The sequence below is a fragment of the Pteronotus mesoamericanus genome, unplaced genomic scaffold (assembly GCF_021234165.1).
Source record: "Pteronotus mesoamericanus isolate MK-2021 breed Mesoamerican mustached bat unplaced genomic scaffold, CSHL_Meso_final contig_48, whole genome shotgun sequence".
Classification (NCBI taxonomy): Eukaryota; Metazoa; Chordata; class Mammalia; order Chiroptera; family Mormoopidae; genus Pteronotus; species Pteronotus mesoamericanus.
This window is the reverse complement of record NW_026555180.1, coordinates 3,493,374-3,517,385: the sequence shown is the minus strand read 5'-3', so window position 1 is coordinate 3,517,385 and position 24,012 is coordinate 3,493,374. Positions and strand designations below refer to the sequence as shown.

The window sequence follows — 24,012 nt, the reverse complement described above, 5'->3', positions numbered from 1 at the left end:
TTAGCATCTATGTTCATCAGTGAAATTGGCCTCTAGTTTTCTTTCTTGTAGGGTCTTTATCAGGTTTTGGGATTAGGGTGATGCTGGACTCATAAATAGTCTGGGAGTCTTCCCTCCTCTTGGAGTCTTTGGAATAGTCTGAGAAGGACAGGGGTTAGCTCTTCCTTAAATGTTTTGTAAAATTCTCCTGGGCAACCGTCCGGCCCTGGGCTTTTGTGTCACGGGAGTTCCTTGATTACTGCTTCAATTTCCCCAGCTGTTATCGGTCTGTTCAAGCTTTCTGTTTCTTCCTCCTTCAGTGTTGGAAGATTATACTTTTCTAAAAATTTGTCCATTTCATCAAGATTTTCAAATTTCTTGGCATATAATTGTTCATAATAGTTTCTGACGATCATTTGTATTTCTGTGGTATCAGTTGTTATTTCTCCTCTTTCATTTCTGATATTTATTTGGGTCCTCTCCCTTTTTTTCTTGATGAGTCTGCTTAAAGGCTTGTCAATTTTATTTATCTTTTCAAAGAACCAGCTTCTGGATTGGTCGATCCTCTGAATTGTTCTTTTTGTCTCTATGTCATTCAGTTCTGCTCTAATCTTGACTATTTCCTTCCTTCTACTTGCTCTGGGATTTATTTGTTGTTGTTTCTCCAGTTCTTGAAGTTGTGCTGTTAGGTCTTTTATTTGAAATGTTTCTATCTTTTTAAGGTAAGCCTGTATTGCTATGAACTTCCCTCTCAGGACCACCTTTGCTGTGTCCCATAGGTTTTGGACAGTTGTCTGTTCATTTTCATTTGTTTCCAGAAATTTTTTGATTTCTTCTCTTCTCTCATTATTGACCAATTCATTGTTTAATAGTGTACTGTTCAGTCTCCATGAGTTTGCAAGTTTTTGAAGTTTCTCTTTGAGGTTGATTTCCAGTTTCAAGCCCTTATGGTCTGAGAACAAGCTTGGTATTATTTCAATTTTCCTGAATTTGCTGAGGTTTGTTTTGTGTCTTATCATGTCGTCTATATTTGAAAAACTGCCATGAGCATATGAAAAGAATGTGTATTTTTCTTCTTTGGGATGTAAGGTTTTATATATGTCAGTTAAGTCCATTTGATTCAATGCATCATTCAGCTCCACAATATCCTTTTTTATGTTTTGTTTGGAAGATCTGTCCATTTTTGACAGTGGGGTGTTGAAATCCCCTACTATCAGTATGTTGCTGTTTATATCTTTTTTGAAGGCCTCCAAGATTTTCCTTATATACTTGAGGGCTCCTATGTTGGGTGCATCTAAGTTTACAATGTTTATGTCTGCTTGATAGATTCTTCCCTTAAATATGATAAAGTGCCCCTCTGGGTCTCTTTTTATGGCCTCTGTTTTGAAATCTATTTTGTCTGATATAAGTATTGCAACCCCTCCTTTCTTCTCTTGCCCATTTGCTTGGAATTTCTTTTTCCATCCCTTTACTTTCAATCTGTGTTGGTCTTTTGTTCTGAGGTGGGTCTTTTGGGCAGCAGATATGTGGGTAATATTTTTCATCCAATCCGCTACCCTGTGTCTTGATTGGGGCATTTAGTCCAATTACATTGAGAGTTATTATTGATACCAACCTATTCATTTTTTCTCTTTGTACCTGTGTTTTTTCTCCTTCTCATTTTTTTTCCTTCATCTTCTTAAACCAGTCCCTTTAGCATATCTTGTAGTGCTGTTTTGGTGGAGGTGTATTCTTTTAGCCTTCTTTTGTCTGGGAAACTCCTTATCTCCCCTTCTATTTTAATTGAGAGCCTTGTTGGATAGAGCTGCTTTGGTTGTAGGCCCTTGCTTTTCATGACTTGGAATATTTGTTGCCATTCCCTTCTGACTTGTAGTTTTTCTGTGGAGAAGTCTGCCCCTAGGCATATTGGGACCCCCCTTGTATGTTACTCCCAGTTTCTCCCTTGCTGCCTTTAGGATTCTCTGTTTGTCTTTGATAGTTGCCTTTTTAATGATGATGTGTTTGGAGTGGACCTCCTCGGTCCCTCTTGAGTGGGGCTCTCTGTGCTTCCTGGATTCATGAGACGTTTTCTCTCCTCAAATGGGGGAAATTTTCCATCATGACTTTTTCAAAGAGACTCTCTATCCCTTGCTCCTCCTCTTCTCCTTCTGGTATCTCCATTATGTGTCTATTATTGCATTTCAGGTTGTTCTGCATTTCTCTAAATTCCTCTTCATTCTTTTACAGTCTTTTTTCTGTTTCTCGTTTTTTTCTGGGAGCTTTTTTCTACCTTATCCTCCACCTCACTGATTCAATCCTCAGCTTCATCCAGCCTGCTTTGGATTCCTTCTACTATGTTCTCAATTCAGAAATGGTATTCTTCATATCTTCTTGTGTCTTCTTGATAGTTTCTATGTCCTGTTCCAGGTTGATATAGTTTGCTGTAAGATTCTAATAGTTTCTCTGCAGTTTCTCATAGTTATCTTTGAGCTGGCTCAGCTCATTGAGTTTCCTTAGAGCCATTGTTTTGAATTGAATATCTGATAGTTCCCTTGCTTCTATTTCATTTAGCTCTCGGTGTGTGGATTCCCTTTTTCCACTCATTTGGGGGGAACTTCTTTTCCTTCCCATTTTTGTGAGAGTCTGTTAAGGAATTTATTTATTTATTTATTTATTTTTGCTTCGGCTTCAACTGATCCATCTAGATTTCCTGACTTTGTGGATTAAACTTCTCTGTTGTAGGCAGGTCTTTGTATTTATTTATTTATTTAAGGTTTTTTTTTCCCTTACTTTTCTTTCTGGGTCTGCCTCTGATGATGTCAGTTGTTGACCTATATGACCTTTGGTTGTTTGTTTGAGCTTTCCTGGAGTCTACTGTCTGTGTCTGAGTCCTGCTTTGGGCAGCTCTGCAAGCCCTTCGACCTGGGATCCACTATTTCTGTGGATCACGTTGCCCTCTCATGCCAGCTCCTTGAGCGCGCTCCCCGGCCAGCAGGATCCCCTACCCGCCTGGGCGCTTATTTGCCCGACCTTGCGCTCTCATCTGGTGCTCATACCCGGCTGGCGCCCCGGAACTGGTATGTTTAGGGTCTTCTATTATGTGCTTTCCCCACTCTTGGCTCTTTGGGGGTGTTGCTTGTCTGCGCAAAATGGAGACTACAGAAATGAGAGGAAGTCAGCTCTTGGACACTCTGGTTAATCCTGTCTCCAGTCTCTCCTCCAGGGTCTCTGGGCAGCTCTGTGACTCCTTCGGCCTGGAATCCACTCTTTCTGCAGACTGCTCTGCACTTTGGGCCCACGCAGGCGCTGGTTTACACCTGCCCTCACCCAGTCTGTGCACTCCCTCGCAGGCCCTGTGGGCGCCAACCTGCAGGAGCCCTCACCAGCCTGCACAGTCATGGGACCGCACTGGCGCTTGCCAACCCTCACTCTCCACTCAGTGCGTGTGTGCGTGCCTACACTAGGTGGTTTTGGGCTGTCTATTGTGTGCTTTTCAGCTTTTGGCTCTTTAGGGGCATGGCCTGCCCATGCACAATGGGGACTATGGAAAGTATAAGGGGTTGGGATTCCTTGGTTCCTCCTCACGTTCTTTCCCCAACACCTCCGTTTCCCGTCTCTCCTCAGGGGTCTCTGGGCAGTTCTGTGACCCCTTCGGCCAGGGATCCACTATTTCTGCCAACTGCATTGAATTGCGGGCCATCTGGCTCGCACGCCCCCCTCTTCTGCCTCTTTGGGGGTGCGTCCTGCCTGTGCAAAATGTTGACTACAGAATGGGGAGGGAGTCAGGACTCCAGGTTCCTCCTCCCATTTTTTCCCTAACACCTCTGTCTCCAGTCTCTCCTCAAGGCTCTCTATGCAGCTGTGTGACCCCTTTGGCCAGGGATCTTCTATTTCTTCCAGCTTGTCTGCACTTAGCCCCCCAGCTCACATGCACACAAGCTGTGTGCAGAGCACACAAAAGGCATGTTTATTGATTCACTTATGCTTGAGCGAGATGGTAGCTGCAGAGAGGGAGGTGAGTTATCACCTGGGCTCTGCAGGCCACCATCTCAGTTCTTTTCACAAAGTTTTCCTCACCAATCTTTTCCCAGGCACCAGCCCACTCTGCTACCGCCTCTACCCAGAAATCAAGGAGGGCAGCTGCCACTGCAAATTTTTGCATTGGCCCTTTAAATGTCTCTTTGCATCCCCAGCCACTTGTCTCTGGCAGAGAGCGCCCCTAAGCTTTTCGGGGTTGCATTTTGTCTGTGTGTTTTCCTGGTTTTAGCTGCTGTATTCTATGGGTCCCTATTTATGGTTCAGGCCCTGTTCTTCTCAGGGAGAGCCAACTGGCTGTTTCAATGTCCCTCTGGTGCTGGTGTCCATGGGTGCCCAGCCCCCCCTCTTGCACCTCCACTGCACTTCTCACCCGTTGGGATGTTTGAGAGTTGAATCCACTGTCTGTCCGTGGCTCCAAGGCTCTTCTCCCTCTGTCATTCCATTGTTTTCCAGGTGATTACTCCACTATTTAGTCACAATTCCAGTTTGGTCTTGGGAGGAGGAGGTCAGCATGATTCCCATTCACTCCTCCGCCATCTTCAAATCTCTTAGGTTTCAAATTTAATTTTCTCCCCTCTTTGCCTCTTTTCTATTCCATACCCTTATTATTTCTCATTCTTCTTTTCCCCTCAAAATCAGTTCTCTCCTTTAGTCATCCCATATTTTTTCCTATCTAAATATATTCTTAAACTCCTGCCACTTTATTAATATTTGTTCATTTTCTATTGATATTGCTGACATGGTAGGGGATTATTATTGTTGGCATGGGGTTTGCTTTTCTGGATATTATTGCTTTGTTAACCAGCACTGGTACAACAGCATACAAAAGGTAGCAGGGGTTGTGACTCCCAGTCGGCCAGCTGGAGGGGCGAACCCACCAATGAATGAGCCTAATAATCAAAGCCCAAGTACAACAAGAGGGCCAATGTAAACTGAATAAAGGTTAACCCTGGATAATACAGATCAAGACATCAAAGAGATTGCATCATAGAGTCCCATAGAAGTCCACCACATGAAGACAATCAGGCAAAGCAAGCTGAGATAAAGAAACAAACAGAAAGTATCACCTAAAATGAGGAAACAAAGAAAATAATACCCAATCAAAAGGAAAGGTGAAATGCACAGAAAAGGAGCTAAATGAAATTGAACTATGCAACTATCAGACATAGAATTCAAAATAATGGTTATAAGGATGCTAAAGGAATTCAGTGAGAACTATAAGGAACTTTATGGGAGAAACAAGGAACTTAGTGGGAACTACAACTGCATGAAAAAAGGACATAGAAACTGAATAAGAACCAAGAAGTAACTAATAATACAATATCTGAAATGAAGAATACACTAGAAGGAAGCAAAAGCAGGTTAGATGAAGCAGAGGATAAAATAAGTGAGCTGAAAGACAAAGTAGAAAAAGCCCCGTCAGAGAAACAAAATGAAAAGAGAATAAAAAAATGAGGATAGTTTAAGGGAGCTTCAGAAAAACATGAAAGGTAACAACATTTCCAGCATAGGAATATCAGAAGCAGGAGAAAATGACCAAGGGATCAAAAATGGTTTGAAAAAATAATGACAGAAAACTTCCCCAACTTGGTGAGGGGTAAACTTAGGCAAGTTTGGAAAGCACAGAGGGTCCCAATAAAGATGAAACCAAAGAGGCCCATTCCAAGACACATCATAATGAAAATGGCAAAATTTAAAGGCAAAGGGAGAGTCTTAAAGACAGCCAGGGGAGAACAGCTAGTAACGTACAAGCAAACTCTATAAGGCTATCAGCTGATTTCTCAACAGAAACACTACAAATCAGAAGTAACTGATATGAAATACTCCAAGTAATGAAAAGCAAGGACCTGCAACCAAGATTATTCTACCAAGCAAGACCCTCATAAAATAGGTTAAATAAAGAGGTTCCCAGAAAAAGAAGGCTAAAAGAGTACATCTCCACCAAGCCAGCACTGCAAGAGATGCAAAAAGGATCGCTATAAGGAGAGAGAGAGAGAGAGAGCAACACAGGTACAGAATAAAAGGCAATGAATAAGTACCTATGAATAATAACGTTAAACATAAATGGATTAAATGCTCAAATCAAAAGACATACAAGAGACTACCTTGGAACAAAAGATCTAAACAGGCTGAAAGTGAAGGGACAAAGAAATATATATTCCAAGCAAATGGACATAAAAAAAGAGCTGGTGTAGCAATACTTATATCAAACAAAATGGACTTCAAAGCAAAGGCCATAAAATAGGCAAAGAAGACCAATACATAATACTTAAGGGGGTAGTTCAACAAAAGGATAAAGGATATAACCCTTGTAAGCATACATGCACCCAACAAAGGAGCAACAAAATATATATGGAAAATCTTGGAGGACTTCAAAAAAAGATATTGACAGCAATACAGTCATTGGAGAGGATTTCAACATCCCACCATCAACAGTGGAGAGAGCTTCCAAACAAAGAATCAACAAGGCTATTTTAGCAATGAACGACACCCTATTCAGTTGACATCAATTGACTTAATTGACATCTACCAAAACTGTCACCACAAAAATACAAAATATACATTCTTTTCAAATGCACATGGAATATTTTCAAAGATAGACCACATGCTAAAACAAGCCTCAAAAAAATGCAAGAAAGTTGAAGTTACATCAAGCATATTCTCAGACCACAAGGACTTGAGACTAGACATGAACCTCAAGGAAAAAACTCAAAAACATTGAAATATGGAGAGTGAACAACATGTTATTAAACAATGAATGGATAAACAATGAGATCAAGGAGGAAATCAGAAAGTACTAGAAAACCAATGAAAATGAACATATAACACGAAACTATGGGACTCAGAGAAGGCTGTACTGAGAGGAAAGTTCATAGCAATATAGGCATACCTAAATAAATGAAAAATAATAAACAACCTAAATCTATATCTACAAAAATTAAAGGAGCAACAAACAAAGCTCAGGGTGAGTAGAAGGAAGAGAATAAGGTCACAGTAAAATTAAACAAGGTAGAGACTAAAAGACAATTCAAAGGATCAATGAATCTAGGAGCCGTTTTTTTAAAAAAGATAAAAAATATTGACACACTTTTAACCAGGCTTATCAAAAAAAAAGAGAGGATCCAAATAAATAACATCAGAAATAAAAGTGGAGAAGTTACAAGCAATACCACAGAAATACAAAGGATTGTAAGAAATGACTGTGAAGAACTATATGCCAAGAAACTGGACAACCTGGGCAAAACGGACAGATTTGTAGAAACATACAATCTACAAAAATGAGTCAAGAAACAAAAAGCCTGAATAAATTAAAAACAACTGAAGAAATTGCAGCAGTAATCAAAAAACTCCTGGCTCAGAAAAACCTTGGACCAGAAGGTTTCACAAGTGAATTTTACTAAGCATTTAAAGAGGAACTAACTCCTATCTTTCTCAATCTATTCCAAAAAAAATTGAAGAAGGATGATTCCCAAATTCATTCTCTGAGACCAGTATCATCCTAATTTCAAAATCAGATAAGGACACAAGAAAGAAAGAAAACTACAAGCCAATATATCTGATGAGATAGATGCTAATATCCTCAGCAAAATATTGGCAATCTGGATTCAACAATACATTAAAATGATCATACACCATGATCAAGTGGGATTCATCTCAGGAATGCAAGGATGGTAAAATATTCACAAATCAATAAATGTAATACATCACATAAACAAAATGAAGGACAAAAATCACACAATCACATCAATAGATGCTGAAAAAGCATTTTATGAAATCCATCACCAATTTATGATGAAAACACTCAGCAAGGTGGGATTAGAGGGAGGATACCTCAACAAAATAAAGGCCATAGATGGAAAACCTACAGCAAACATCGAACTCGATGAGTGAAAGCTAAAGACTTTCCCCTTAAGATCAGCAATAAGCAAAGGTGTACCTTTCCACCATTCTCAACACAACATTGGAAGTTCTTGCTACAGCAATCAAATAAGAAAAAGGAATAAGTCATCCAAATTGGAAAGGAGGAAGTAAAACTGTCATTGACAGACAACATGATAGTGTACATAGAAAACTCTATAAACTCAAAACTCAAAAAACCACTTAACCTAATAAGTGAACTGGCAAATTAGAGGGATAGAAAGTCAATATTCAGAACTCAAGGGCACTTTTGTAAAACAAAAATGAAATATCAGAAAGAGTAACTGTGAGAAAAAATCCAAAAACTCTATAATACTGAAGAAAGAAATTAAGGAAGATACAAATAAATGGAAGCATATACCATGTTTATGGGTTGGGATAATTAACACCATTAAAATGTCCATACTACCCAAAGCAACCTATAGATTCAACACAATCCCTATTAAAATACCAATGTCATACTTCAAAGATTTGGAAAAAATATTCCAAAAATTTATATGAAACCAAAAAAGACCGTGAATAGCCTCGGCAATCCTGAGAAAGAAAAACAAAGTTGGAGGATCACAATACCTTATATCAAACTATACTACAAGGCCACTGTCATCAAAACAGCTTGATACTGGCATAAGAACAGACACATAGATTGATAGAACAGAATAGAGAGCCCAGAAATAAACTCATGTCTCTGTAGTCAATTAATATTCAACAAAGTGTGCATGAACATACAAAGGAGTAAAAATAGCCTCCTCAATAAATGGTATTGGGAGAGCTGGATTGGTACATACAAAGAATTGAAACTAGGCCACCTACTTATACCATACAACAAAATAAACTCAAAATGGATAAAAGATTTAAATATAAGTCGTGATAGCATAAAAACCCTGGTGGGAAATGTAGGTAGTAAAATTTCAGATATCCAAGATAGAAATAATTTTGCTGATATATCTCCTAAGGCAAGGGAAATAAAGGAAAAAATAAACAAATGGGACAACATCAAATTAAAAAGTTTCTGCACAGCTAAAGAAACTGTCATTAAAGTGAAAAGAGGACCTTCCACATGGGAGAGCATATTTGCCAATGATTTATTGGACAAACGTTTGATATCCAAAATATATAAAGAATTTATACTACTCAACACCAGGAAGACAAACAATACAATTAACAAATGGACAAAGAACCTGAATAGACACTTCTCTGAGGAGGACATACAGATGACCCATAGACATATGAAAAGATGTTCAACATCACTGGCCATCTGAGTGATGCAAATTAAAACCACAACGAGATATCACCTCACAATGGTCAGAAAGGCCATCATTAATAGATCAACAAACAACAATATTGGTGAGGATGTGGAGAAAAGGGAACCCTAATGCACTATTGGTGGGAATGCAAACTGATGCAGCCACTGTGAAAAAGAGTAGGGAATTTCCACACAAAAAAAATCAAACCTAACAATAGAACTGCCTTTTCTTTTTGATTTATTTATTATTTATTGTTCAGTTACAGTTGTCCCACCATTTTCCCCAAGCATACCCTTACACCACCCCACCATCCCCACATTCAATTCACACCACACAATGTCCGTGCCTATGAGTCCTCTATTTGTGTTCCTTTGCTTGCCCCTTCCCCTTTTTTCCTGTTATCCCCCTACCACCTTCCCTCTGGTCACTGTCAATTTGTTCTTTTTTAAAATGTCTCTAGTTCTATTTTGCTTATTTGTTTGTTTTGTTGATAAGGTTCCACTTATAAGTGACATCATATGGTATTGTCTTCATTGCCTGGCTTATTTCATTTAGCATGGTGTTCTCCAGTTCCATCCATGCTGTCGTGAAATGTAGAAGTTTTCCCCTTTTTTCTGCTGTGTAGTATCCCATTGTGTAAATCCACAGTTTTTGATCCACTCAATTACTGATGGGCACTTAGGTTGCTTCCAACACTTGGCTATTGTAAATTGTGCTGCTATGAACATTGGGGAGCATAGGCCCTTCTGAATTGGTGTTTCACAATTCTTAGGGTATATTCCCAGCAGGGGGATCTCTGGATTGAAAAGCAGTTCCATCTTTAATTTTTTTGAGGAAATTCCATACTCTATTCCACAGTGGCTGCACCAGTCTGCATTTGCAGTGCACTAGGACTCCCTTTTTTCTACAACCTTGCCAACATTTCCTATTTGTTGATTTACTAATGATGGCTATTATGACCAATGTAAAGTGGTATCTCATTGTGGTTTTAATTTATCTCTCCCTAATGGCTACTAATGTTAAACATCCTTTCATGTGCCAATGGATACTCTGTACATCATCCTTGGAGAAGTGTCTGTTTAGGTCCTTTGCCCATTTTTTAATTGAGTTGTTTGTCTTCCTGGAGTGGAGTTGTGTAAGTTATTTATATAACTCGGAGTTCAAACCTTTGTCTGAGGTACCATTAGCAAATATGTTCTCCCAATTTGTTGGTTTCCTTTCCATTTTTCTGATGTTTTCTTTAGCTGTGGAGATTTTTAATTTTTTAATTTATAAATCATGTTTATTCTCTTACAGTTGTCTCAATTTCGCCCCCTTTACCCCTCTCCACCCATCCCATTCCCACACCCCGCTCCAACAGACAATTCCCACTCTGTTGTCCATGTCCATGGGTCATTTACACATGTTCTTTGTCTAGTCCCTTCCCCTTCTTTCCACCATTGTCCTCTTTCCCTATCCCCACTGGTCACTCTCAGTCTGCTCCATGTTTCTATGCCTGTGGTTTATTTCATTTGTTAATTTATTTTGTTGAATAGATTCCACTTATAAGTGAGATCATATTGTATTTGTCTTTCCCCAACTGGCTTATTTCACTAAGTATAATATTCTCCAGTTCCAACCATGTTGTCACAAAAGGTAGGAGTTCCATCTTTCTTTCTTTCTTCATTTCTTTCTTTATTCCTTCCTTCTTTCTTTCTTACTTCCTTTCTTTCTTTTTTAAATGCAGATTGATATTATTTATTCTTTTACATGTCAAAGTGAATTATAAAATATTAAAACATTTAAAACCATTATAAAGTCTCAGCCACTAAAACAACATGACACCAGCACAGAAATAATCAAGTAGATCAAGTATATATAATGAGCATTTGAAAAATAAATGTATATATCTGTCTAACATTGTAATATATGATGAAATTGATATTTCAAATCAATGGGTAAAATAAGGTTTATTCAACAAACTACTGCATGGACCACTATTACTTGAAATAAAACATAGAGCCTTATTTCAAAATTATAGGAGAAATATTCAGGTGAGTTAAAAGTCAATATGTAGAATCTAAGGAGTTTTAGGAGAAAATACAAACTAATATTTTTCTCACGCCGAAGCAAAATATTCAAACCCAGAAACTATAAAGTAAAATATTGACAATATGCCTATAATAAATATTTAAGACCATTTAGTAATATACATATAAAAAAGTGAAAGGACAAGTAATAGAATGGGAAACTATTTGCCACACATCTAAGAAAAGGTTAATAGTTTTTTTTGTTGTTTTTTTAGGGAAAAAAATTCTAGAAACCTTTAATCAATAAATGGATAAAGAATACCAAAAAGTCATTTAAAGCTTTTCAAAAATAATACAAATAGGCAAGAAATATAAGAAAACAGGTTTAGTTTCAACAAATAATAAAGGAATAATTATAATAACACATCATTGTCACAATCAGATTAATAAGTATTAAAAATATTGGTAAAATCAAGTAATGGCAACTCTGAAAGGAACTGAGTATTCATAGACTTTGTCTTCATCTTCTTAAAGCAGTCCCTTTAGCATATTTTGCAGTGCTGGTTTGGTGGAGGTGTATTCTTTTAGCCCTCTTTTGTCTCAGAAACTCCTTATTTTGCCTTCCATTTTCATTGAGAGCCTTGCTGGGTAGAGCAGTCTTGGTTGCAGGCCTTTGCTTTTCACGACTTGGAATATTTCTTGCCACTCTCTTCTGGCTTGCAGGGTTTCTGTTGAGAAGTCAGCTGCTAGACATATTGGGGCTCCCTTCTGTGTTACTACATCATTCTCTCATGCTGCCCTTAGGATTCTGTTTGTCTTTGCTATTTGCCATTTTAATGATGATGTGTCTTGGAGTGGGCCTCATTGGGCTCCTCTGGAATGGGACCTTCTGTGCTTTCTGGACCTGTGTGACTTTTTCTCTGCTCCAGTGGGGAATTTTCCCTCTTGACTTTTTCAAACAGGTTCTCTATTCCTTGCTCCTCTTCTTATCCTTCTGGTATTCCTATTATATGGATATTATTATGTTTCAGGTTGTCCTGCATTTCCCTCAATGCCTTTTCATTCTTTTTGAGTCTTTATTTTCTTTCTTTTTCTGGGAGCTTTTTTTTTTATCTTGTCCTCCAGCTCACTGATTCTCTGCTTGGCTTTTTCCAAGCTTCTTTTGATTCTTTCTACTGTGTTCTTCAATTCAGAGACTGTGTTCTTCATTTCCTCTTGTCTCTTATTGATAGTTTCTATTTCCTTTTTCATGATATAGTTTGCAATAAATTCCTCATAGTTTCCCTGTAGTTTTTTCTAATTGTCTCTGAGCTCACTGAGCTCATTGAGTTTCCTTATAACAATTGTTTGGAACTCAATATCTGGTAGTTGGCTTCCTTTTATTGAACTGAGTTCTCTTGGTAGGGATTTCTCATTTACCTTCGATTAGGGGGTGTTTCTTTTTCTTCCTAATATTATGAGACTCTTCTTTTTTGCTTCTGCTTCTTAAATTGAATCGTCTTCATTTGGTGACTTTGTTATGTGACCGTTTATTGTAGGAGTCCACAGTTTTGTTGTTCTATTCTGGATCTGCCTCTGATGATGTCAGATGTTGACCCTGTCTGAACTTAGGCAGTCTGTTCAAGACTTCCATGAATCTTCTATCTGTGGCTGTCTCCTTAGCTGTTAATCTAGTCACTCTGCACTCAGCAGGCTGGTTTAGACAGCTGAGGGCTGGGCGGAGTTCCTCCTGGGGGTGGGGTTATTGAGACCTCTCACGCTGCTGCCACTCATGGGAGTAGCTTCCCTGAGTAAGAAGGCTGCTGCTGCATAGTGGAGGAGTCAGCATCAGGATCCCCAAGCCATGGAGAAGCTTTTTAACTTGATGTAGTCCCACTTGCTTCTTGTTTCATTTATATCTCTTGCCCTAGGAAATGTATTGGTGAAAATGTTGCTGAATGGGATACATGAATTTTTTCTGCCTATGTTTTCTGCTCGGGCTTTTATGGCGTCATGACTTATATTTAAGGCTTTTACTTATCTTGAGTTTATTTTGGTGTATGGTGTAACTTGGTTGTCTAGTTTCATTTTGTTGCATGTATTTGTCCAATTCAAAGATCAACCAATCCAAGAGCTGGGTCTTTGAAAAAATAAACAAAATTGACAAGCCTTTAAGCAGACTCATCAAGAAAGAAAGACAGAGGACTCAAATAAATTAAATAGATATGAAAGAGGAGAAATAACAACTAATACCACAGAAATACAAAGGGTTGTAAGAAATTACTATGAACAATAATATGCCAAGATACTTGAAAATATCGATGAAATGGATGAATTTCTAGAAATATAACCTTTCAACATTGAATGAAGAAGAAGCAGAAAATCTGAACAGACCAATAATGGCTGGTGAAATTAAAGCAGTAATCAACAAACTCCTGCCACACAAATCCCTGGACTGGACGGTTTCACAGGATAATTTTACAAAACATTTAAGGAAGAGCTAACCCCTGACCTTCTCAGACTATTCCAAAAAATCCAAGAAGAAGGAAGACTCCCAGACTCTTTCTATGAGGCCAGCATCATCCTAATCCCAAACCAGATAAATACACAATAAAGAAAGAAAACTACAGGCTAATATTACTGATGAACCTAATGCTAAAATCCTCAACAGAATATTGGCAAACCACAACCAACAATACATTAAAAAGATCATCCACCATGATATGTGGGATTCATTCCAGAGATGTAAGGATGGTTCACTATTTGCAAATCAATAAACATGATACATCACATAAACAAAAGAAAAGACAAAAACCACATGAACATCTCGATAGACGCAGAAAAAGCATTCAATAAGGTACAGCACCCATTTATGATCAAAACACTCAGCAAAATGGGAATAAATGGGGCATTCCTCAACGTAATAAAGGCCAGATATGAAAAACCTACAGCCAATATCATACTCAACGGGCAAAAACTGAAATCTTTCCCACTAAGATCGGGAACTCACCAAGGATGCCCGCTCTCACCGCTTCTTTTCCACATCGTATTGGAAGTTCTAGCCACAGCAGTCAGACAAGAGAAAGAGATAAAAGGCATCCAAATAAGAAAGGAGGAAGTAAAGCTATCGTTGTTTGCAGATGACATGGTAGTGTACATAGAGAACCCTGTCGACTCTACCAAAAAACTCCTCAACCTAATAAGTGAATTTGGCAAAACAGCAGGATACAAAGTCAACATTCAGAAATCAAAGGCATTTTTGTACACCAGCAATGCAAAAGAAGAAGAAAAAATCAGAAAAAAAAATACCATTCGATATAGCAAGACAAAAAATAAAGTACCCAGGAATAAATTTAACCAAAGAGGTAAAAGACCTGTGCACAGAAAACTACACAACATTGAAGAAAGAAATTAAGGAAGACACAAATAAATGGAAGCATATACCGTGCTCATGGATTGGAAGAATTAATATCCTCAAAATGTCCGTACTACCCAAAGCAATTCATAGATTCAACGCAATCCCTATTATGATACCTATGACATATTTCACAGAAATAGAACAGACATTTCAAAAATTTAAATGGAAGCATAAACGACCCCGAATAGCTGCAGCAATTTTGAGAAAGAAACATAAAGTAGGAGGGATCACAATACCGGACATCAAACTCTACTATAAAGCCACCATACTCAAAACAATCTGATATTGGCACAAGCACAGACCCATAGACCAGTGGAACAGAATAAAAAGGCCAGAAATAAGCCCAGGTCTCTATGGGCATCTAATATTTGACAAAGGGGGCAGAAGCATAAAATGGAGCAATAATAGCCTCCTCAACAAATGGTGTTGGGAGAGCTGGACGGCTACATACAAAAAATTGAAATTGGATCATCAGCTGACACCATACACAGAAATAAACTCAAGATGGATAAAACACTTCAATATAAGTCGCAACACCCTAAAAGTCCTAGACGAGAACATTGGCAGGAAACTCTCAGATATCCCACGCAGCAATTTTTTCACTGATATGTCTCCTAAAGCAAGGGACATAAAAGGAAAGAATAAACCAGTGGGACCTCATCAAAATAAGAAGCTTCTGCATGGCTAAAGAAAACATCAGCAAAATGAAAAGGGAGCCAACCCTATGGGAAAATATATTTGCTAAACGATACATCAGATAGAGGTTTGATCTCCAAGATATACAAAGAACTCACTCGACTTTACTCCAAGAAGACAAATGATCCAATCAAAAAATGGGCAAAGGACCTGGGTATACGCTTTTCTAAGGAGGAGATACCGAGGGCCCAGAAGCATTTGAAGGATGCTCAGCATCACTAGGCATCAGAGAAATGCAGATCAAAACCATCATGAGGTACCACCTCCCACCAGTCAGAATGGCCATCATAAACAGATCAACAAACAACAGGTGCTGGCGAGGCTGCGGAGAAAAGGGAACCCTAGTACACTGGTGGTAGGAATGCAGACTGGTGCAGCCACTATGGAAAGCAGTGTGGCATTTCCTCAAAAAGCTGAAAATGGATCTGCCTTTTGATCCAGTGATTCCCCTGCTGGGACTATACCCTAAGAATCCCAAAATGCCAATACAAAAGAACCTCTGCACCCCAATATTTATAGCAGCACAATTTACAATAGCCAAGTGTTGGAAGTAACCTAAATGCCCATCAGTAGATGATTGTATCAAAAAGTAATGGTACATATACACAATGGAATACTACGCAGCAGAAAGAAAAAAAAGAACTACTAAACTTCGTGACAGCATGGATGGAACCGGAGAGCATTATGCTAAGCAAAATAAGCCAGGGGGCAAAAGACAAATACCATATGATCTCACCTATAAGTGGAACCTAACCAACAATACAAAGGTGCAAGGAAAGTAAGAGCGGAAACACTGAAAGGAAAAGAAATCAACAGAGACAAGAGGGAAGGGGGGGGCGGGGAAAAGGAAGGTAAGGGGAAAATCAAGGAACATATAGCAAGGACTCATGGACAAAACCAAAGGGGAAGAGCTGTGGGAGGGAAAGAGGGAGGGGGCAAGGGAAAGTGGTGGGGGGTAGGCAGAGACAAATGTATTTGAAAAAGTAAATTAAAATAATATTAAAAAAAATTATTTTTTATTTTTCAATTGTAGTTGACTACAATATTATATTAGTTTCAGATGCACAGTACAGTTAGACATTTAAAAAAAAGAACCAATGGACAAATACAATGGGGAGAAAGACTGAATGTGGTAGGTTCTGGGTGGGCAGGTCAGGGGAGAGTAATGTGAGAAAAATGGGGACAACTCTAACAGAATAACAATAAGAAATTAATAAATAAATATTTATGAATAAAAAGTGAATGTTCTATTCATGATCACTTTCTTGTCAATAAAGACATTTGAAAGAATGAGAAAGATAAATAAAAATAAATAAGAATGACAGTATGACATATCAAAATTTCTGGAGTGCAGTGAATACAGTAATAAGAGAGGAGTTTACATCATTACAGGCCTATCAATAAACAAGAGAAATCCCAAGTAAACAACCTATCATTACATTTTAAAGAACTTTAAAAAGAGTAACAAAAGCAAATCAAAGTCAATAGAAGAAAGAATATAGGAAATAATAAATATTACAGCAGAATTGAATACATAGAGAATGAAAAGACTACATTAAAATTTGAGAACAAAATGTTGGTTCTTTGGAAAAGTTAATAAAATGACAAACCCCTGGCTACATTTACTAAGGAAAAAGAGATAGATAAAAACAAAATCAGAAATGAAAGCAAAGTTACCATAGACATCAGAGATGTACAAAAGATCATACTAGAATACTATGACAGACTATATGCCACCAAATTTAATAAACTAAAAGAAATGGGTAAGTTAATATTTAACTTTCTTAGACTAAATCATGAGGAACTGGAAAATTTATATAGACTGATCAGCAATGAGAAAATTAAAACAATCATAAGGAAACCTCCCCCAAAACAAGCCCTGGCCAGTGTGGCTCAGGTGGTTGCATGTTCTGCAAACCTTTCGGTCAGGTCACATGCCTAGGCTGCAGATTCAGTCCCCAGTTGGAGTGTGTGCAAAAGGCACCTGATTGATGTTTCCCTCCTACATTGATGTTTCCCTCCCTTTTTTTCTCCCTCCTTTCCCCTCTCTTTAGAATTTAAAAGAAAAGAGAAAAAACTTTAAAACCTCCCCAATAATAAAAGTCCAGAACCAGGTGGCTTTAGCAGTGAATTCTATCAAACATTCAAAGAAGATTTGAAACCTATACCTCTCAAACTCTTTTAAAAAATTAAAGAAACAATATTTCCTAAGACATTTTTTGAAGCCAAAATAACCCTGTTGCCAAAACATGAGAAGGATAACATACAAAAAAGAAAACCACAGACCAATATCTCTACAGGGGCAAAAATTCTAAACAAAATACTACAAATCAAATATAACAATACATTAAAAAATAATACATCACAATCAAGTGGTGTTTATTCCAGGGGCACAAGGAATGTTCAACATATGCAAACTGATCAATGTAATACACTGCATTAACAAAAGAAAAGATAAAATAGATGCAGAAAAACAATCTGATAAGATACAACATCCATTTATGAATAAAACACTCAGTAAAACAGGTATAGAAGGAAAGTACCTTAATGTAATAAAGGCCATATATGACCAACCCTCAGCCAATATCACATTCAATGGTGAAAACCTGAAAGCTTTTCTTCAAAATTCAGGAACAAGACAAGGATGCTCACTCTAACCACTGTCATTCAACAGAGTTCTAGATGTCTTAGGCAGAGTAATGATGCAGGAGAAAGAAATAAAAAACATCCAAATTCAGAAGAATAAGTAAAAATGATACTTTTTGCAGATAACACGATTGTGTACATAGAAAACCCACCAAAAAGCTATTGAAAACAATACAAAAAAATGCAGTAAAGTTGTAGGATTAAAAAAATCAATGTACAAAAATCCAGTGCTTTACTATATACCAACAACAAAATTTCAGAAAGTTAAAAAAAAATTCATTTTGCAATTGCAACCGAAAGAATAAAAAACCTAAGAATAAATTTAACAAAGGATGTGAAAGACCTACATACTGAAAACTATAAAACATCATTAAAAGAGATTGAAAAAGACAGTGAAATGAAAATATTTCAAGTTCATGGAGTGGAAGAATCAACATAGTTTAAATGGCCATATTAACCTGAAGTAATACACAGATCAAATGCAATTATTATCAAAATCCCAATGTCATTTTTTAAAGAAATAAAACAAAAAATTATCAAATTTTTATGGAACCACAAAAGACCCCAAATAGTCAAAGCAATCCTGAAAAAAAGAATGAAGCCAAAAGTATCACACTACCTCACTTCAAGTTTTACTACAGAGCTACAATAATCAAAACAGCATGGTATTGGGAGAAAAAGAGACACACATATCAATGGAACAGAACTGAGAGAAGAGAAATAAAACTGCATGTGTATAGGCAAATAATTTTCAACAAAGGAGCCAATAACACAAAATAAACTCTTTGCAACAAATGGTGCAATAAATGGAAAATTGAAAAGCCACATGCAAAAGAATGAAACTAGATTACGGTTTTTCTCCATGAACAAAAATTAATTCAATTCAGATCAAGGGCCTAAACATAAGATCTGAAATAATAAATTACAGAGAAGAAAATAGGTAATAAACTTGGTATGGATCTTGGTCATAAAGAACATTTTATGAATTTGACCCAATGGCAAGGTAAGTAAAAATAAATAAATGGAACCATATATAACTAAAAGCTTCTGCACAGCAAAGGAAACCAACAATGACACAAAAGAGCAGTTGACCAAATGGGAGATAATATTTGCAAACAACAGCTCCAACAAAGGGTTAATGTTGCAAATATATAAAGAACTCATAAAACTCAATACCAAACAATCTGATTAAAAAATGGGTAGAGGGTTTAATACACACCTCTCTCAAGAAGACATAAAAACAGCCATATGAAAAGATGTTTAACTTCACTGCTATTAGTGAAATGCAAATCAAAATTACAATGAGGTACCACTTCACATCTGTTAGAATGGCTATTATCAACAAGACAGGTAATAACAAGTTTTGGAGAGGTTGTTAAGAAAAGAGAATCCTCATTCACTGGTGGAAATGTAGACTGGTACAGCCATTTTGGGAAACAGTCTGGGGCTCCTCAAAAAATTAAGGATAGAGTTACATGTGACCCAGCAACTCCTTTTCTGGGTATCTACTCCCAAAACTTGACAATATGTAATCACAAAGGTATATGCACTGTTATGTTCACTGCAGTATTATTCATGGTGGTGAAGACACGGGCACAATCAAAGTGCCCTATAATAGAGGACTGGGGAAAAAAAAGTGGTAAATAGTGGTAAATATATACCATGGAATACAACTCAGCCATAAGAAAGGATGAAATACTGACATTTGTAACAACATGGATAGACCTCAAGACTATTATGGTAAATGAAATAAGTCAGTCAGAAAAAGCTAAGAACCACGTGAGTTCACTCATATGTGAGGTATGAAGGTGAAACCCATGGACACAGACAGCAGTGTGGTAGTTAACAGAGAGAAGAGGGTAAAGATGTTGTAGGAGGTAGAAGAGGCCTAATATATGGTGACAGAAGATGGTTTGACTTCAAGTGGTGAGCACACAGTGCAATATACAGATATTGTATCATGAAAATGTACACTTGAAACCTATATGATCCTATTAACCAATGTCATCCTAATAATTTAATTAAAATGTGAAAAAAAAGATTATACACCATCAGTAAGTGGGATTTATTCTTGGGATGCAAGGTTAGTACAATGCCTACAAATCAGTAATAGTGATACACCACATAAAAAATGAAGGATAAAAATTACATGTCATATTAATAGATGCAGAAATTTAAAATTTAATATGCATATTTAATAAAATCCAGCACTGATGTATGATAAAAACTCTCAGCAAAGTAGAAATAGAGGGAACATATCTCAACATACCAAAAACCACATATAACAAAACCACAGCCAAAGTCATACTCAGTGGACAAAACTCAAAGCATTTCCCTTAAGATCAGGAACAAGACAGGAATGTCTGATTTCATTACTCTTATTCAACATGGTACTGGAACTCCTAGCCAGAGCAACCACATAAGAAGAAGAAATAAATGGCATCCAAATTGGAAAAGAAGAAATAAAACTGTACTTATTTGCAGATGACATGATACTGTATGTAGAAAACCCTAAATATTCCACAAAGAAACTACTAGAACTAATAAACTAATTAAGTAGAGTGGCAGGATACAAAACAAATATCCAACTCTGGCTAGTGTGGCTTGCTGGATTGAGCACTGGCCTGTGAACCAAGAGGCCACCAGTTTGATTCGCAGTCTGGGCACATTCCTGGGTTACAGGCCAAGTCCCCAGCTGGGGGGCATCTGAGAGGCAATTTGCACCTCAATTCTCTCTCTCTCTCCTCTCCTGTCTCTCTAAAAGTAAATAAATAAAATCTGTTATAAAATCCAGAAATTATTTGTGTTTTTATACACTAACAATGAGTTATTAGAAAGGGAAACTAAGAAAACAATCTCATTTAAGATGCATAAAAAATAAAATACCTAGGAATAAATTTAATCAAGGATGTAAAAGACCTGTACTTGGAAAATTATAAGACACTGAAGAAAGAAATTGAAGAAGATACATATAAGTGAAAGCATATACCAATCTCACTGAAAAGAGAAAGTAAGATTGTTAAAATGTCTATACTACTCAAAGCTATCTATAGATTTGATGCAATTTCTATCAAAATACCAATGGGATATTTCATAGAACTAGAACAAATAATCTAAAAATTCATATAGAACCACGAGAGACCCTGAATAACCACAGCAATCTTGAGAATAAAGAACAACGTTGGAGGAATCATGCTACCTGGTATCAAACTACACTACTAGGTCATAGTAATCAAAGCAACATGGCACTGGCATAAAAACACATAGATCAATGGAACAGAATAAAGAGCCCAGGAGTGACCACAAGAAAATTCAAAAAGAGTCAAAACAAAACAACCAGTCCAAGGCAAAGCTAAATTTTCAAGCTTCAGAATTCGGGCAATGGCATCCTTTCCGCTATCGCCCCTACTGCTGAAGCAGCTCTGGTGCATACTACTGGGGAGAAGAAAAGATGGCAGAGGAGTGAATGGGAGTTAGGCGGGCCTCTTCCCAAGACCAAACTGGAATTGCAACTAAAAGGTGGAGAAATCACCTGGAAAACAACGGAACAATAGGGGGGAGAGGAGCCTTGGAGCTTCAGACAGACAGTGGAATCAACTTTCACACATCCTAATGGGTGAGAAGTGCAGTGGAGGCTCAAGAGGGTGGGCTGGGTGCCCACGGGCACCAGCACCAGAGGGACATTGAAACGGCCAGTTGGATCCCCCTGAGAAGAACAGGGTCTGAACCATAAACAAGGACCCCTAGACTACAGCAGCTGAAACCAGGAAAACACACAGGCAAGATGCCACCCTGAAAAGCTTAGGGGCGCTCTCTGCCAGAGACAGGTGGCTGGGGATGCAAAGAGACATTTAAAGGCCCAAAGCAAAAATTTGCAATGGCAGCCAACTTCCTTGATCTCTAGGTAGAGGCGGCAGGAGAGTGGGCTGGTGCCTGTGGAAGGATTGGCGAGGAAAACTTTGTGAAGAGAACAGAGATTGTGGCCAGCGGAGCCCCAGTGATAGCTCACCTCCCATTCTGCAGCTACCACCTCGCCCAGGCATAAGGGAATCAATTAACCTGCCTTTTGTGTGCCCCGCACACAGCTTGTACATGTGTGGGCTAGGGGCTGAGTGCAGACTGGCTGGAAGAAATAGAGGATCCCTGGCCAAAGGGGCTACACAGCTGCATAGAGACCCTTGAGGAGAGACTGGAGACAGAGGGGTTGGGGAAAGTACTGGAGGATTATCTGAGATCCCCAGAGCAGAGTCCCTCCCCATTCCATAGTCCCCATTTGCACAGGCAGGCCACACCCCCAGAAGCAGAAGCAGGCCCACCATTATGGTCTGCAGAAATAGTGGATCTCTGGCCGAAGGGGTCACAGAGCTGCCCAGAGACCCTTTGGGGAGAGACTGGAGACAGGATTAACCGGAGAGTCCCGGAGCTGACGTCTTCCGATTCCATAGTCTCCATTTTGCGCTGGCAGGCCAAGCCCTCAAAGAGCCAAAAGCAGGGAAAGCACACAATAGAAGACCCTAAACTGACCAGTGCCGGGCCGCATGGTCGCGAGGTCGAGCGAGTACGTGGGTTGGGTGATCACGCTCATGCAGGCTGAAGGGCAGGTGCACCTGGGCCAGCAGGGAATTCAGCTTGGGTGCCGAGCGTGCTCAAAGAACCAGCGTGAGAGTGCAGAGTGATCTGCAGAAGTAGTGGATCCCTGGGCGAAGGTGTCACAGAGCTGCCCAAAGCAGGAGTCAGACACAGACAGTAGATCCCTGGAAGGCTTAAACAAACAACTCAATGTCAGATAGGATCAACAAATGACATCATCAGAGACAGACCCAGAAAGAAAAGTAAAGGAAAAATAAATAAATAGAAAGACCTATTACCATAGAAGTTTTATCCACAAAGTCTGGAAATCTAGATGGACCAGTTGAAGCCAAAGCAAAAATAAATAGATAAATATAAATAAATAAATAAATAACTCTTACAAAAATGGGAAGAAAAAGAAATTCCCCCTAAATGAGGGGACAGGAGGAATCCACACAGAGAGAGCTAAATGAAATAGAGGCAAGGGAACTATCACATACTGAATTCAAAACAATGGCTGTAAGGAAGCTCAATGAGCTCAGCTAGCCCAAAGATAACTATGAGAAACTGCAGAGAAACTATCAGGATCTTACAGCAAATTATACCAACCTGGAAAAGGACATAGAAACTATCAAGAAGACACAAGAGCATATGAAAAATACCATTTCTGAATTGATGAGGAACACAGTACAAGGAATCCAAAGCAGGCTAGATGAGGCTGAGGATCGAATCAGTGAGATGGAGGATAAGGTAGAAAAAAGCTCCCAGAAAGAACAAGAAATGGAAAAAAGACTCCAAAAGAATGAAGAGGCATTTAGGGAAATGCAGGACAACCTGAAACGCAATAATATCAGCATAATAGGGATACCAGGAGAAGAAGAGGAGCAAGGGATAGAGAACCTCTTTGAAAAACTAATGATGGAAAATTTCCCCAATTTGAGGAGAGAAAAAGTCTCATGGATCCAGGAAGCACACAGGGCTCCACTCAAGAGGGGCCCAAGGAGGCTCACTCCAAGAAACACCATCATTAAAATGGCAAATAGCAAAGACAAACAGAGAATCCTAATGACAGCAAAGGAGAAAAAGGGAGTAATATACAAGGGAGCCCCAATATGGCTAGAAGCTGACTTCTCAACAGAAACACTACAAGCCAGAAGGGAATGGCAAGAAGTATTCCAGGTAATGAAAAGCAAGGGCCTACAACCAAGGCTGCTCTACCCAGGAAGGCTCTCCATTAAAATAGAAGGGGATATAAGGAGTTTCCCAGACAAAAGAAGGCTAAAAGAATATATCTCCACAAAACCAGCACTCCCAAGATATGCTAAAGGGACTGGTTTAAGATGATGAAGAAAAACAGTGAGAAGAAGAAAAACACAGGTACAAAGAGAAAAAATGAATAGGTTGGTATCAGTAATAACTCTCAATGAAAATGGACTAAATGCCCCAATCAAAAGACACAGGATAGCTGAATGGATAAGAAAACATGACCCACACATATGCTTCCCACAAGAAACCCACCTCAGAACAAAAGACCTAC

The 24,012-nt window shown here is 38.4% G+C and overlaps 1 protein-coding gene across 1 annotated transcript in view; it reads right to left on the bottom strand.

The window, feature by feature from the left end:
- RFX8 (regulatory factor X8) overlaps positions 1-22,358 on the bottom strand; it is a 231,618-nt gene extending 209,260 nt beyond the window's left edge. The window contains 1 exon segment of the mRNA XM_054578035.1: positions 22,315-22,358. Coding sequence (XP_054434010.1) covers positions 22,315-22,358 — 44 coding nt within the window.
- Positions 22,359-24,012: the final 1,654 nt, after the last annotated feature.